Genomic DNA, 16,062 nt, shown 5'->3' with positions numbered 1-16,062 from the left:
AGTTGGGTCTGCAGCTCCGCTGTCTCGGACAAATTAAACGCTCCTCTCACTCAGCGCCGAGTTCACTCAGCTGTTTTCTGACGTTGAAGCCCAGAAACGGAGATTCTAGCCGCTCAGTAATGTGTTCACGACTGAAAGAGAAAGTTTTCCAACTAACGTCCAGACAGAGCTGATATAACTCCAGCGAACTGCGACACGCTCAAACCAGCATGACTCTGTGGTTGCAGTCATTGTTTTTCCTCCCCGACACACAACAACGTGGTCAAGCTGCTCAGACATGTTCATCAGCGCAAACCTATGTGAGCACCTGTTGTCATCTAATCTTGTCATTATTATGATGAAGATGACGAAAACAACAGGAGTCTCCTCCTCAGCTCAGATCAACCCCATGATGCAGGTATCTGGCTGGAACAGGTGAGCATCACAGTAAACCAGTGGAGCAAACTGAGCTTTAAATATTTTGGTTTTATGCTCTTTTTCTGCTCCAAAACATGAAAGTTAACAGGTGAGATGTTGCATTTTCATTTAAGATAAAATGATTTTTTTATTTTGTTGTTGGCCCGTGAGAAAAGATTTAACCTACAGTAAACAGGAAGTGGAAAGGCTGCAGATAGATGAATAGAATAGAAAATCCCTTTATTGTTCCTCAGTGGGGAAAGCTAGATGTCACAGCAGCGATGACACTTATTACAGGAGAAAAAAAGGAGAATAAAAATAAGAAAAATGAATAAACAAGAAAACATAAATCCTGAATAGATTTTAAAAATGCTGATTATACCACAAGTAATGAATACCACTGATGCCTTTTATTTAAAACTGACTTGTTTGTGTGTAATTTGGTTATTCCACATTCAGTGTTAATGCAGAAATAAGTTTGTTTCCAAATTGAAAGGTTCATAATTGCATAAATGTTGATAAAGAAAATGTGCAAATTTGCCGTCACTTTCTCAAAAAATATTAAGTTTGGCCCTCGACTCCGTCCCAGAGTTTCATTTCGGCCCCGTGTGAGTTTGAGTTTGACACCCCTGCTGTATAGAGTCCATCTACACAAATAACACAAACCTGAAGGAGTTCTAATGTGTTGTGGAGTTGCTACTGCTAATGGTTAGCTTTTACTAGCTGAGACATTCTCTGCTGTTTCCTGGACACAAAAAAAAACCTACAACCTTCCCCATCAAGAGCCAAAATGAGTGAGTCTATGAAATTTTTTAGATAAAATAGAACAGAATTTTAGATAGAGAAGAACATTTGCTTTGAGAGTGAGAAATGTTTCTTAATGGACAGATGGTTTCAGCTAACTTTGTACAATAGGTGACAACCCTCTCTTTAGTCCCCATTCTCCCACCTATGAGGTTAAAAGCTCCAGCACCTTCTGAAGACATGCTGAAGTAAAGACAAAAAGAGAAAATAAAAACAAAAGCTACAGCTTTCTTCCGTTAGTGACAGGAATTTTTTGGTTTTCTTGAGTCTGACAGACAACTTCTCACATGGGATGAAAATATTTTTTTTCTTCTGTATTCACATAAAAAAGGGTAAAAAGGGTAAGATACATTTTCTGGTCCAGCACTGACCTCTTGGTTCAGTAGAAGATGAATTACTTTGGCTCTGTGCGTCTGAGGGGGAACACGTGGAGATCTGTGGGGAGTCGTTTAGCTCTGAGGTCAGGTTCAGTTTGTTTTGTAGATTTGGTGCCCTCCACTTTCTGCCCTCCAACAGTAAGAGATCAGTTAATACACACACCGCTTGTTTGGAGTAATCTCTCTCCATTTCATAAAGCAAACATCTGCCTCTGAAATAGAGATGCTGCATTAATGCTAGCACCAACATTTCAATGCACCGTGGAAATGACTGCAATATTTCATTTCAGAATAGACTTTATAGTAGCTAACCCACTACTCATTTCACAGCAAGAGGAATGGACTGGATGACTGAGAAAAGTCACCACCAACCTGCGAAGCAGCAACCCGTAGCAGAACACGGATGATGGAATTACCCAAAGTAAAGAAAGAATGCGTATCAGGAACAAAGTTTCAGCTGGAGCTAAACTGACTCAATGTTCTGTGAAATCTGGAGGATTTTCAGCAGCTGAGTTAAAACTCCCATCAGAGTCCTGGAAAGCAGTTTATCACTGCGGCTGAGCAGCTGTCTGCTTCAAACGGTCATCATCTTCATGACTTTCTTAGTTTTCTGTTTTTACCGGGGTATCAAAAAATACTACAACAGGTTACACCACAATTAAAGAAGTCTACAACAATTTCTGTCTTTAGGAGAGAAAAGTGGGTTGGTGAAAACTGATCAATGAGAATTTGTAAAATTTTCAGTTTAAAACAACAACAACAACAAAAAACAACCAGGTTATATGGAGATCAAAAGAATAACAAATATTCTGCAATTTTAAACAACCTCACAATATAATGTGAAAGTATATGCAAATCAAGTTTAATTAATGTCAGAAATGAGAAGGAAATAAAAGAAATTCGGAAACAATTCAGCATAAAAACATCTGAAGAAATATTCTGAAACAAATAAAGTAAGAATAAATAAAAAAATCATAGGGGAAAAAACTTGCTTGGAGAACAATTGTGAAAGAAATTAAAATACAAATAATAATAAAAAAAATTATGGAAAGTTTTTTTTAGAAATACACAAAAAAAACTTGTCATTTCTTTACTAACATAAAAACAAATGTGTATTTTCGTGTGTATATGTATATGTAACACACTGACAACTGTCCCAAAACACTGAAAAGGGGCATTTTCCATCAATCCATTCTCTTCCACTTATCCGAAAGGGTAACAAAAAACTGAGTCTATAAAAGAGCTTTTGCATTAACTGCTATAATAGATCTGACAAAGGATCTGTTTTCTGTGTTTTAGAAAAAATTTGTGGAATCAGATGTAACACATGTCGAAGAGAACGACCAGATCAGAAACCAGTCAAACCCAAACTAGAAGAGAAGGATCCTGATGAATATTTAGGTTTTCCCACAATGATAACAGCCACATCGCTCTGCTGAGATTGATGCTCTGAAGTCCCAGAATGCTGAGCGGGAAGAAAAACACCGTTCATAATGCGTGAAAAGGCCGTCACAGTGAGATTCTCAGTGCTTCTCTTCTCTCCTTCTTCACGCGGTCTCAGTTTCTCCCTCGGTCTGCCTCGCTGTCTCGGCCTTCACCGTGTTATGACGGGATATTCAATAGCACAGAAAGATGATCACTTCTACTAAATCTTTTTCTTTGCCAGTATTGATGTTTTTAAGACAACTTCTAGAAGCTTTATGTTATATTACCCGCTCATCTGGAGTTTCAAACTGAATATTAAGTGCCTCTTTCAGCCTGTATAGATTTGATTTAGTTTGTTTTAGTATCTGATCTGTCTGATGGAAACATGGCAATGCTTTTAACCTCAGCTTTTTGTGTGCGTGTGTGTGCGTGTGTGTGTGTGTGTGTGTGTGTGTGTTACAGATAAGAAATCCTGTATGAACTAGAGTTTATAAACTTCGGGCATGCATAATGACGCATCGTGTGAAGGCAACAATTATACAGGAGGAAATTTATGCCAGGCTGTAAATGTCAGAACGTTTGGGATTCACATAAACCAAGTCAACCAAACCCAAAGAAGGCATCCATGTCCCAATTATCAGCTGACACTAAAGAGCCAGCGGGGTGATGATGTTTATGCTTGTGTCTAACAGCGGCAGATTTCATGAACCACTAACTGGACTTGAATGAAACTTTCAGGAAGTAATACTTGGGATGCACCGAGTCTTACCTAAAGACACTCTACACTCACAAAGATCACACAAGAGATTTGTTTAAAAGGTCAACCTCAGTGAAAAAACACATTTTAGTTTTAGTTAACTGTTTTTATTTAATCTGATTATAAACAGTAACTCTGAGCTTTTAACGCAGGCTGAACATGAAAATTAGGGATGTCCCGTTTCGATATTGGCCCAAAAACAGTGTAACAGATTACATCGGATGGCATCAAAAATCTCTGATATGAGCAGTCCGTTAAGGTTCACATTTTTGCAACCAATAGTTAAGAAAAATGTTTTCATACTTACTGTTATCGGCTCTTGTTCTCCGATTGAGTAATATCACTCGATCAAGCCTTTCACACATTCCAACCTACGAAATAGGTAAAAGTATGTATGATTTGTGCAGATATTGTATCAGATTGATATCGGTATCAGTCAGTACTGAAGGCTGCAATATTTCAGGTATCGTATAAGAGTGTGTTCTCATGCTGCAAAAAAGCACTAAAGAAAGGCAACATTTAGATGGAAAAACACAGATTTTTTTACCTGCAATGGCCAAAATGCACCTTTAAATATTGACATACCAGATCATTTAAACATTTGAGAAGAAATTTGTCTACATTTTTATGTCCTAAATTGAATCCCTTAATTTAGACTCAAAGGCTTTACCATTCAGTCAAACATAATCAGGAAATGAGCGACAAAAGGAGGGTAAAGAAGCAGGATTTTAATAAAACTAAAAAGCAGGAGAAGATTTAGTTATTTATTTTTTGTTTTCATTCTGGCTGCTGGACTGTTTGGGGGACGCTGAAAACCAAAGGAGTCTAATGATGGAGGTTTGTCCTGACCGTTAGACAAAGCAGACAGAGGGGGTCAAGACAAACTAGCTGTGACCTTCACACCTGCCTGATTACATTACACCAAAATGTGTGTGACCACAGCTGAGACACACACACACACACACACACACACACACACACACACACACACACACACACACACACACACACACACACACACACACACACACACACACACACACACACACACACACACACACACACACTTGAAGCAGAAAATCACCACAGAAACTTACAAGCAAGTGTTCATGCTTGGCTGCATGCTGATAATACCTATTCAAATACATGTAGAAAAGGGAAATAACTGGGTAATGAGTTGAGATGTGCAATGTCCTCTGTGAACGTGCACAAAAAAAAAGAAACATACTTTTAGTTTCAGCTTATTTTACTGAGGAAAGTGGTTTGACTTACTGAACTCATTCAGTCAGACACTAAGAACTTCGAGGGAAGACTGGCCAACTGGGAAGCAGCTCCATATGGGAGCAAGTCAAAAGTTCATGCCCTCCTTCCGGTACTCGACCTGCAAAAACAAAAACAAGATTGGAGTGAGCTGCAGAGTGACCCTCCACAAACAAGACGGATTGTTAGAGAGCGACTCCACCTGTCTCACTCCAATTAGTCGTGCTGCAAACTGAGGTGCTAAATAATCAACAGACAGGAGCTGCAAGAGGGTCCAAAAAATAAACACAAGCAAAGTGTGGAATGTGGATACAGTCAGGTCCATAAATATTGGGACATCGACACAATGCTAACATTTTTGGCTCTATACACCACCACAACGGATATCAAATGAAACGAACAAGATGTGGTTCAACTGCAGACTGTCAGCTTTTATTTCAGGGTATTTACATCCAAATCAGGTGAATGGTGTAGGAATTACAACAGTTTGTATATGTGCCTCCCACTTGTTAAGGGACCAAAAGTAATGGGACAGAATAAGAACCATAAATCAAACTTATACATTTCAATACTTGGTTGCAAATCCTTTGCAGTCAATTACAGCCTGAAGTCTGGAACACATAGACTTCGCCAGATGTTGGGGTTCATCCCTGGTGATGCTCTGCCAGGCCTCTACTGCAACAGTCTTCAGTCCCTGATTGTTCCTGGGGCCTTTTCCCTTCAGTTTTGTCTTCAGCAAGTGAAATGCATGCTCAATCGGATTCAGGTCAGGTGACTGACTTGGCCATTGCAAAACAGTCCACTTCTTTCCCTTCAACAACTCTTTGGTTGCTTTTGCAGTATGCTTTAGGTCATTGTCCATCTGCACTGTGAAGCACCGTCCAATGAGTTCTGAGGCATTTGGCTGAATATGAGCAGACAATATTGCCTGAAACACTTCTGAAGTCATCGTGCTGCTTTTGTCAGCAGTCACATCATCAATAAATACAAGAGAACCAGTTCCACTGGCAGCCATACATGCCCACGCCATGACACTTCCAGCACCATGCTTCACTGATGAGGTGGTATGCTCAGGATCATGAGCAGTTCCTTTCCGTCTCCATACTCTTCTCTTCCCATCACTCTGGTACAAGTTGATCTTGGTCTCATCTGTCCGTAGGATGTTGTTCCAGAACGGTGAAGGCTTTTTTAGATGTTGTTTGGCAAACTCTAATCTGGCCTTCCTGTTTTTGGGGCTCACCAATGGTTTACATCTTGTGGTGAACCCTCTGTATTCACACTAGTGGAGTATTCTCTTGATTGTTGACTTTGACACAGATACACCTACCTCCTGGAGAGTGTTCTTAATCTGGCCAACTGTTGTGAAGGGTGTTTTCTTCACCAGGGAAAGGATTCTTCGGTCATCCACCACAGTTGTTTTCCGTGGTCTTCCGGGTCTTTTGGTGTTGCTGAGCTCACCGGTGCGTTCCTTCTTTTTGAGAATGTTACAAACTGTTGCTTTGGCCACCCCTAATGTTTTTGCTATCTCTCTGATAGGTTTCTTTTGTTTTTTCAGCCTAATGATGGCTTGCTTCACTGATAGTGACAGCTCTTTGGATCTCATCTTGACAGTTGACAGCAACAGACTCCAAATGCAAATAGCACACTTGAAATGAACTCTGGACCAAACAAATCAACTAAAGCACTTTGCTTTATGGGAAGGAACCAAATGTGTGCTTTTTGAGTAAATTGTTTATTTCATATCCATGGTGTTTAATGAGCACGTAATTCTTTGAGGTCAAGATTGTGTGAGATGTGCCCAAAAACATAAACTTCAATGTAAATCTTTAAAAAGATGAGTTACTGAAATATATCGGCAAAGGAAGTCTTTCAGTCTGTCAGGAAGGAGAGCTTTTGGCTCTACGATAGATAAAATGATATTATTTTTTAAAGTTCCTTGTCGACTTTTAAAAAATTTCAGCAGCTTCATAAAACAAATAAATACAGCTTAAGGTTAAAGCACATTATCTGGAAAAAAAATGTATTAAATGTTTTTTACTGCTGATTTTTACATTTAAACCTTAGTGAAGTGTTTTTTTTTTTCATTTTGGAACTTTTGAAACTTTTCTTTGCAATTCCTTTCAAGAAACCAATGTAGCAAAGATTTTAAGTTTCAGTTTGTTAACAATGCTTCCTCATCTCATTTATAATTTAAAAACAAAAAAACAGAGTTGAATCACATGTTTTAAACAAAGACAGCTGAGAAGGAATGCAAGAAGAAACCCACAAAAACTGACAAATGTAAAAAAATATCTTCCACTAAATATTTGACTCCAAATAATTAACAGAATGTTTGAGAAGTGTTAAAATTTCCTCATGAATGCCTCTTGTAATGTAGGACTAATAAACACTGCCCAATTATTTATGATGGAGCAACAAATTTTTGTTTTATACATTTGCAGTGACAAAATAAATGTGGCAATTGTAAAAAAAAGTCATATGCAATTAATAAATAAATTCTAATCAAAATAACAATAAATAACACACAATTAAAGATTAAAAGGATAAAATATGTAAACCTCTGGATTAGATTTATATTTGGTACCAGTCCTGCATTTTAGCTAACATTGTTCAAGTTATACTCAGTAGAAAGAGTTCAATTATATTGTAAAGTTGACCAAGTAATGCAAAAAAAAATTTTTTATAAAAAAATGAAAACATTATTTATAAAAACTTTCATGATGAAACAATGTTTCTAACTGAATCCATATAAATTTATATTCTAATTTTACTTTAGATAGATTGTTGCTTTTCTTTTATCAAAACAACCAAAAAAGGCTGCGCCACATTACAGAACCGTGTACTGAAAGTTATTCCGCACAAGAAAAAGCCAACATGTTATTTATAATTGCAGTTGCAGACTGGACTCTTTAGCACACTCCCTCCTGCCTGGCTGTTGTAACGCATGAAGGGATGGATCCAGCCCAACCCCTGGAACAGCTACGTCTGTATTTATGCACCTCTCTATGGACCAGTTGACACAGACAGGTGGGATTTAAATGGCAAATTAAGTGTCCATAGATGCCCCAGTATAAATCTGTTCATTAAGCTAGACGCTCCCTCTCATTGTGATTAATGATGCTTGGACTAACTGTGCTGTATGATGCAGAAAAAAATTAGAAGAGGATGGTGAGGTTTGCTGTGGTTAAAGTACCTGCTCTACGTGAGAGAGAGAAAGATGGAGAGAGCGAGATGAGAGAGTTTTCTTTGCATATTTTCCATGTGCACCAATGCCCCTCCCTCAGCAGAAGTGCTGCTGAAAGCTCTTTTGTAAGCAGGGTGAAGGCTGTAGAAGAGGAGGAAGAAGAAAAGTTCTTTTCTATAGTGCCTCAAGATAAAAATCACGAGGCGGTTCACAAAACCAAAAAATATAAAAAAGAATTTAGAAACTGATTAAAAATATATTTTAAATGAGCAAAAAATAGACAATTGTGATTAAAAATGTAAAGAAAGAGAGAAAGTGAAAAGGAAAGAGGGAAATCAGTGGATCTTGAGGAAGGTGGAATAGGTAGGGAGAGCAGAACAAGGAGAGGGTGATGAAGATCACACCAAAACCAGCTGGAACAGGTGAGTTTTCAGCTGCTTTTTAAAGGAGTTCACTGAGTCCGCTGATCTCAGGCTCAGGGGGAGAGGGTTTCAGAGTCCGAGCAAGAAGTCGGTTGACGCTCTGAGGAATACTGAAATAAATGCAGTTGAAACTGTCGGCAGGTATAACGTCTCTGAAAGCACGTTTATCTTACTGAATGAAAAAAGAAATGCATTACAAAAACAAAACAAACTTATTTAATGAATTAATCACACTGTACCTTAACATCACATCCTATATTTACAGTGCAAGTTATGACTTAAAGGGATTCTTGTAAGGTTAGAGAAAATATTTTGCAGGTCACTCACTACACAAATGAGAATTATATGCATTCACATTATGTTATCTGTCTGATTCTGGATTGAGCTCAACAACTGCTTGCCCAGGTTTTCACCAAGGGACTGTTTTCATAATTCACCAAAAGACAGGCGACAACCCCGAGTTGGTTAATGTTGCCTGTGATTGAAAGGGGGATCACGGTGCTGAATATTTTGTGTTCTTTAACCCTGCGAATCACACGCTCAACATGGACTCTCAGTCTCGCAATGGACTGTGTCTTTCTGACCTCTGGCCTAGACAGTTGAGCTCTCTGCGACAGAAACGTGGGTATGTGGACTTTGCATGGAACACAGTCTTCAACAAGGAAACTCTTGTCCACCATGATAGCCATTGATGGGTACAGGAGGACCACAATGCCTGACTGCTTTAAGATCTCTTTATCACTGGTGGCACCCTGATAAAGAGAAGACACAAATGTCACTGCACCATGAGGGGCTATCCCAATCAACCCTTTGAATGTACAGTGCGATTTATAATTTGAAAACACCTCGCTCTGGAGGAGGAGGAAGTTTGGGGTTTGGCAACACAGTTCTGTGCAATCTAAAATTACCCGAGTGTCAGCGTAATCCTGGAACACATCTGGGAGGTGAGCTTTCACAGTGTCTTCATCTAACCAGATATCCACAGCTCCTAACACAGTATAAAGGAAGTGGGCCCAGGTGGTAACAATCCTTTTGTGTGAGTCCCAGTGACAGGTAGATCATAAACAGGAAGAACTCATCAACTGGTTGAAGAACCTGGAAAAGATGAAAAACATTATTACCATCCATCCATTTTCAGCCTCTTATCTGGGGTCAGGTAGCAGGGGCAGCAACTTAAGCAGAGAGGCCCAGACGTTCCCAGGCCGGCCGAGAGAGTCTCTCCAGCGTGTCCTGGGTATTACCTTACATTATGACTATCAAAATGTATTTGATACATGGCTTAATTTGAAAATGATGACAAGCTTTGTAAGGACAACAACAATAAAACATTTACCGTTGCACTGGCAGAGTGAGGGACCTGATCAGTCTTCGCTACACTTGATGCTCTTGTCACCCGTATCATATCGAGGGTAGCTGGCTCAATTTGCTTCCAGAAGCCCATCAGGTGAGCGTGACTTGCAAATCTTTGGAACATATGAGTTAGATAGATTATTGATCATTACTCAGATCACATCTAATGACCCAAAAAAGCTTTGCATTACCAGAAATATTCAACATTTAACTGCAAATATGTAGCCATATGATCTTAATTGTCACATCAATTATACAACTCTGGACTATTTAAGAGCTATGACCAGTACCTGGACCACACACACAACTTCACCCAGTATGAAGCTGAAGTTGGTTCCCATCTCGAGTTACCGTTTAGGAAGTAGCAATTCCAACCAAAATTTCCACTCCCTGAGCATCTTTAATCTGCTCATATTATTAACATACAACACAGAGGATATAATAAGAGCAGATTAAAGATCCTCATTGAGTGGAAATTTTAGTTGGAATTGCCATTCACTGAACACAAACCAGAAAACCAACCAATAGCTTCAGAAAACCATTGAAAACCAACTTCAGCTTCATTCACCCAGATAATATTTTTTTAACATTATAGCCCTGCAGCTCTTTGGGTCTAACTCATACACAGTGATTATTTTTATTTACCTGGTAAAGAATCGTAAGTCCTCATCAGAGGTAGAAAACCGCTCCAAACAGAACTTGCTGTTGAGGATTAATTCCTCTATTTGTTTTCAGAGCCTTGATATCTCCTCTCGCAGCTCATCATTTACATTGAGGGACAGATCAAGAGCAGCAGGCTCAGTGCTGGAGCAGTAATCATGTTCATGACACAGCGATGGGTCATCCTCAGGGTCAGTTTGCATCTCCGTTGGATCGGTGCTGGGCGGACGCTCTCTTCTTTCCCACATTCCAGGTCGTTGGGTTGGGATGTTATAGTTATTCCAATCAAAAAGCATAGGAACAGCTCTGGGTCGCAGTCGTCGTTGTCCAGCAGGAGTGGGCGGCTCAATCAACTCAGCAGCAACACAGTGTCGCGAACACACTCGGGAGATGCTTGAAACAATAAAATGATCTCTCCTGATTTTAACAGCCCACTGTTTCTGCAATTCGGAATCCTTTGGAAACGTGTGGAAGCTCAGTTGAGAATTTGGCCTCGCTGATGCTGTACAGAATGGCACACAGCAGTGGTGGTTAGATCTGCTGTCCGTACCTTGTTGAAACGTAAATTTGGTTCGTTTACATGTCATTTTAGGGACATGTAAATCGATGACTTTTTGTTAGAAGGAGGCGTACAAGTAAAAAGAATATTAAAACAGTTCAGTTCGGGGGGGGGGGGGGGGGGGGGGGCTTGGTGTATGAATTCCGAGTTCCGTTGCTCATCCGTGACAGCGGGTGTGCGTGTGTGTGTATGAAGCAGACGGTCCTTTCCATTGCTCTTCCGTGACAGCATGTGTGTGTGTGTGTGTGTGTGTGTGTGTGTGTGTGTGTGTGTGTGTGTGTGTGTGTGTGTGTGTGTGTGTGTGTGTGTGTGTGTGTGTGTGTGTGTGTGTGTGTGTGTGTGTGTGTGTGCAACACACTCTCAAACCCAAAGCGTCGAAAAATGACGCATGACCAAGCATCAAAATATGACGATCAGGGTGCCCCAGCGCGTCGGGAGAGGACGCGCAGGGACACGTGTCACCGCTGGCGTCCGTATCCAACGCCAACGGTGACACGGACATTATTCCTTGAAACTCTAGTGATTTAACCTTCCCCTCACCCCCATCCTAACCGTAACTCAGTAATTGTCAATTAAGCTTTGCATGCGCAAGCTGGTTAAGGTTAGAATGGGGGTGAGCGGAAGGTTAAGTAGTTCACAAGTCGGTCAAATATCCGTCTCATCGCGGGCGTCGGATACCGACGCTCTGGCACAGCGCGTCAACTCCCGACACGCTGGGGCACCCTGATCGTCATATTTTGACGCTTGGTCACACACGTCACTTTTCAACGCTTTGGATGTGAGAATGTGCTGGTGTATGTATATGAAGCTGACGGTCCTTTCTGTTGCTCGTCCGTGACAGCAGGGGGTGGGGAGATGGTGCGTGCACGTGCACACAATCTGCTGCTGTTTTTCACCAGTACCATCTGATGGATGGCCCTACTTTTGTTTCAATGCCATGCGCCGTTCGTGTCAGCGGACACGGTAGGGTCGGGGAGGGCGGGGCATAACGCTTAGCCTGGCGGGTGTCCAAGCAAAGCCTGGTGGGCCGCCATGCTTATAAAACACTGGGGGAAACCCTGAATGTGATAATAAAAAGATGAAAAGATGTGTGTAGGTTGGCAACATTCACGTCCTTTTAAGAAGCTATACCACCTTGAGTCATGTAAAAATGTGACAGCCCCATCTAGACAACTTTTGTTTCTGCACATACCTGTAGTTATCGTCTATTTATCGTAATCGAGGTGAAATACTCAATATATCGTGATATTGATTTTAGGCCATTTCGCTCAGCCCCAATTTCTCTTCAAATCCATCCATCCATCCATTTTCTGAACCCGCTTGTCCATGTAGGGTCGTGGGGGGGCTGGCGCCTATCTCCAGCGGGGCACGGGCAATCAGGCAGGGTACACCCTGGACAGAGAGCCAGTCCATCGCAGCTCTTAAAATCTTCATCCTAATCATTCTAAAAAATAAGCTGAAACACCATTTGCATAGCTGGAAAGAGCATTCACAATTATATAAAAAAACTGAGGAAGAACTTTCATCTCTTTGACAAGATTCTCCCAAGACTTTGATTTTTCCTGGAACACAGAGTCAGCAACAGGATCAGAATAAAGGGAGGCAAGTATAAGAAAAGCAGTTTCATTGTTTTTGCTTTAACATCTTCTTGGATTCTCTAAATCTTTCTCTCCTGTTTACATTTTTCAGACGGTTATTTTATCTCAGTTTTTCTCACCCAAACAATCTGGAGTATTGCATATGGATAAGTCTTAAAGTAACACTAATCAGTTTCCAGCTTCTCTGCCTCTCTTAAAATGTCAAAACATGACAAATGTGAGATAAAGGTTACAGAATGTTTTAATTTATTTGGCACAACTAGTGAAGTAGAAATCCTCCCTGCAGAGACAAACGACTAAAACAAAAACAACAATCTTCAGTCAAGGCTTGGTTTATTTATCTGAAGATCTTCATAAACGTTTTGTGTTAAACACTGTCTTCAGGCAGCTCCTTTGCCCCCCGTCATTTGAATACTTTCCGTACCCACTGTATATCTGGACCGCCTGATTTTTTTCTCACAAAAATGCCACTCTGACACCTTTCACATGCTTGTTTTAATTACCGTAACTCTGCAAAGGTTTGTGCCATCAGAAGAATTTAAACGGTTTTTATCAGGAGAGAAGTTGCGCTTTCAAGTTCACTTAGGCTTCATTCACACTGCAGGCCTTGATGCTCAATTACAATTTTTTTTATTGGCTGTTCACACTATGACTGAAATGCGACATCAAACTCTCTCCAGTGTGAACGCTTCACGGCCCCAAAGAGACCCGCATGCACAAAAGACAAGAAGTCATGATCAGTGGAGTCGAAACCAGGAGCGGCGGAGTTGTGATGTGAAAGTCTCCACTGACAGTTCATCCACAGGATCAGGATCACACCCATGGGCGGAGATCCCAGGGGGACGGGGGAGACGCGTCCCCCCCTCACACAAAGTTGTCCCCCCCACAAAAGTTATTGTAAACACATAAATGCTATCAGTAAACCTGTATTGTCTTCTAAAACCACAACATAAAAGTTAGTCTGCAAATACGAAACAATGTGTTTTTAATTGTTGAGAAATTATAGCCCCCCCCCCCCCCCCCCCCCCCCCCCCCACACACACACACACACACACACAATTCCTCAAGTTGGTACCGTCGGTCCACACACGCTGTTTCCAACGGGCGGGGCTGCCGGCTCTGCCCCGCTCACAGCTTCACAGCAGCCCGCAGGCTCACAGGAGGCGGGAATCAAAAAGCCAGCGGTTTCCAGCAGTAAGTCATTTATCACACGCTTGTTCTACAAACTTAAATATGTATGTCAAATGTGGTCATAAATGTCAAACATAGACACCGATTATCTTTAGATTTTGATCACCGGTCGGAGATCCCTTTATGACTGACCACCACCACAGTAAAAAAAAAGTTGTCACTTCATGTTCTCTGGTCATTCCAGGATTATTCCGCTATTATTATTCCATTCACTAAGGTGACCAAAAGTTCCTTTTTCCAGACACGTACGCTTTCACGGTCTGCCCCTGGAATCTGCAGAGCATTTATAGATCGATGAAAATGTCCGCGTTTCATCCTATTTAGCAGATGAATATGGTAGAATCAAAACTAACTGGTCCGATGTATGGAAAACCACAGCGTTTAACCGCTCTTATCCCGTCTTCCCCAGGCTCTGCAGCTGTTTACAATATGTCAAAGTGCAGGTGCACCGTGCAGCTTAGGGATGAGCTGGTTGCAGCAAATGTGTGGAGGAGGCACGTTGCTCAAAGCTCCCAGTGTAAAAGCCAAAGATCGCGTTGGCCACACAGACGCAAAACACTATGAAAACTGAGAAAAGTGAGAGATCGATTAAACTGAAAGATAAACTATAGAGTATGTATATGTTTAGTGTATTTGTAAAGTAAATGTTTTTCGTTTTTATTATTAAAATGAAACAAATATTTCAAGAATATATTTTTAGATTTTGTGTATCTTTTCGTTCAGTCGGACTTAGATAAAGTTAATAAATATTACAGAGTTATTCTCTAATAGCCAACAAACATTTCTATGATTTATTAAAGAGATTTCAGTCATTTTGATACTTGACTTGTGAAAGCTGATTTGAAGTTTGTTATTTTTTCTAGCCATATTTAGAAGGAAATTTTCAAATATATTAAAATCAATATGGAACTATTTGGATTTTAGTAGCTTTCATGTTATGTGATTTAATAAAATTTTAATTTGACATTTTAGGTTTTCTCTCTTTGTTGTGAAAAAGTTAGATATGTTTTAGTATTTTAAATTAATGCTTTACATCCGTCCACACGTGTAGCTGCTGGTCAGCCAATAGCCATGTCATTTCAGGACATGTTGCTTCAACTATTAACGATCTACTTTTAAATCTTTATTCTGAATTGCTTATTCCATTTTAGGCCACAGTCTTGTTATTGAAATGAAAACAAAAAGAAAGGATGCTTATGAAGATGTACAAAATTGGCAAGATATTGTTGTTGATCAATATCCTCCAGCTCCGTTCTAATGACAACATCCCATCTGTGTGTGTGTTACTGTCCAACTGTCAGCAGACCAGGTCAGTTGAAATGGCAGAGAAATGAAAAACGGCAGACATCAGGTCGTTTTTTAATGCTCCAGAACGTCAAGTAAGTAGAAACTTGCATTTTGATAAAGACATCTATAAGAAAGAAATGAAATTGTTTCTAAATGGTTTCATTAGGCAAAGTCCAGTCACTTGAGCACAGGCAGCCAGAGCCTGTCAGACACAGGCACAGTCACAGGTCAGTCTCTTATAAGGACATACAGTGTTGTATGTAGAGAGCTTTTTTTTTCCATGCCCCCCCAAAAATTACTCTCTGAAGTTTTACTGTTTATTGTCCCCCCCAAAATTGAAATGGGATTTCCGCCCTTGAATTTCGTTTTGGGCTGGAAACTGTTTTAAAAACTGTTTTACTCCTTATTCCCGCCATCTTCCTGAATTATTGTTCTCCAAAAATGTAAGTTTATTCATGGAGACCCCCCACTCCTCCGTTCACAGAGACTGAGACCGGCGAGACGCTCGCTCCAGCAGCACCTCCCACTCCCGTTCTCATGAACTCCTGTATTTCTAATTCCTAAACTTAACAGGATGTTCAGACAGACTCCTGAATCATTTTGTCAGCGCTTCTCCTCAGGAACACGACACTCACCTCCGCTGACTCTGTGACGTACAGTAGGAGACGGATTTAATACGACATGGCCGTTCAGACTGCAGTTGCGTTCAAAAACATCAATGTAACGGAATCAGTACCACATATGAAAGTGACATGGATCGGATTAGAAAAATTTGGATTTGATGCGCTTTTG

At 40.5% G+C, this 16,062-nt stretch overlaps 1 protein-coding gene across 7 annotated transcripts in view; it reads right to left on the bottom strand.

Annotated features, from left to right (window-relative positions):
* The window catches only part of bmpr1bb (bone morphogenetic protein receptor, type IBb), a 79,287-nt gene that overhangs the window by 32,547 nt on the left and 30,678 nt on the right, over positions 1-16,062 (bottom strand). For 4 of the 7 annotated variants that reach the window (XM_015941975.3, XM_054744341.2, XM_054744338.2 and 1 more), the window contains 2 exons: positions 5,032-5,140; positions 4,067-4,130 (listed from right to left, as the gene is read on the bottom strand). Coding sequence is in view for 3 of the 7 variants with exons in the window: in XM_054744341.2 (XP_054600316.1) it covers positions 4,067-4,130; positions 5,032-5,040 (73 nt within the window). In the remaining 4 variants the exon portion in view is untranslated. Of the gene's footprint in view, positions 1-1,571; positions 1,887-4,066; positions 4,131-4,856; positions 4,923-5,031; positions 5,141-16,062 lie in introns of those variants that run through there. The other 3 variants (XM_054744336.2, XM_054744340.2, XM_070552319.1) reach the window with 3 other exon arrangements.

This window comes from Nothobranchius furzeri, chromosome 6 (assembly GCF_043380555.1).
Source record: "Nothobranchius furzeri strain GRZ-AD chromosome 6, NfurGRZ-RIMD1, whole genome shotgun sequence".
NCBI lineage: Eukaryota > Metazoa > Chordata > Actinopteri > Cyprinodontiformes > Nothobranchiidae > Nothobranchius > Nothobranchius furzeri.
This window is presented reverse-complemented; position numbering and strand designations above follow the sequence as displayed.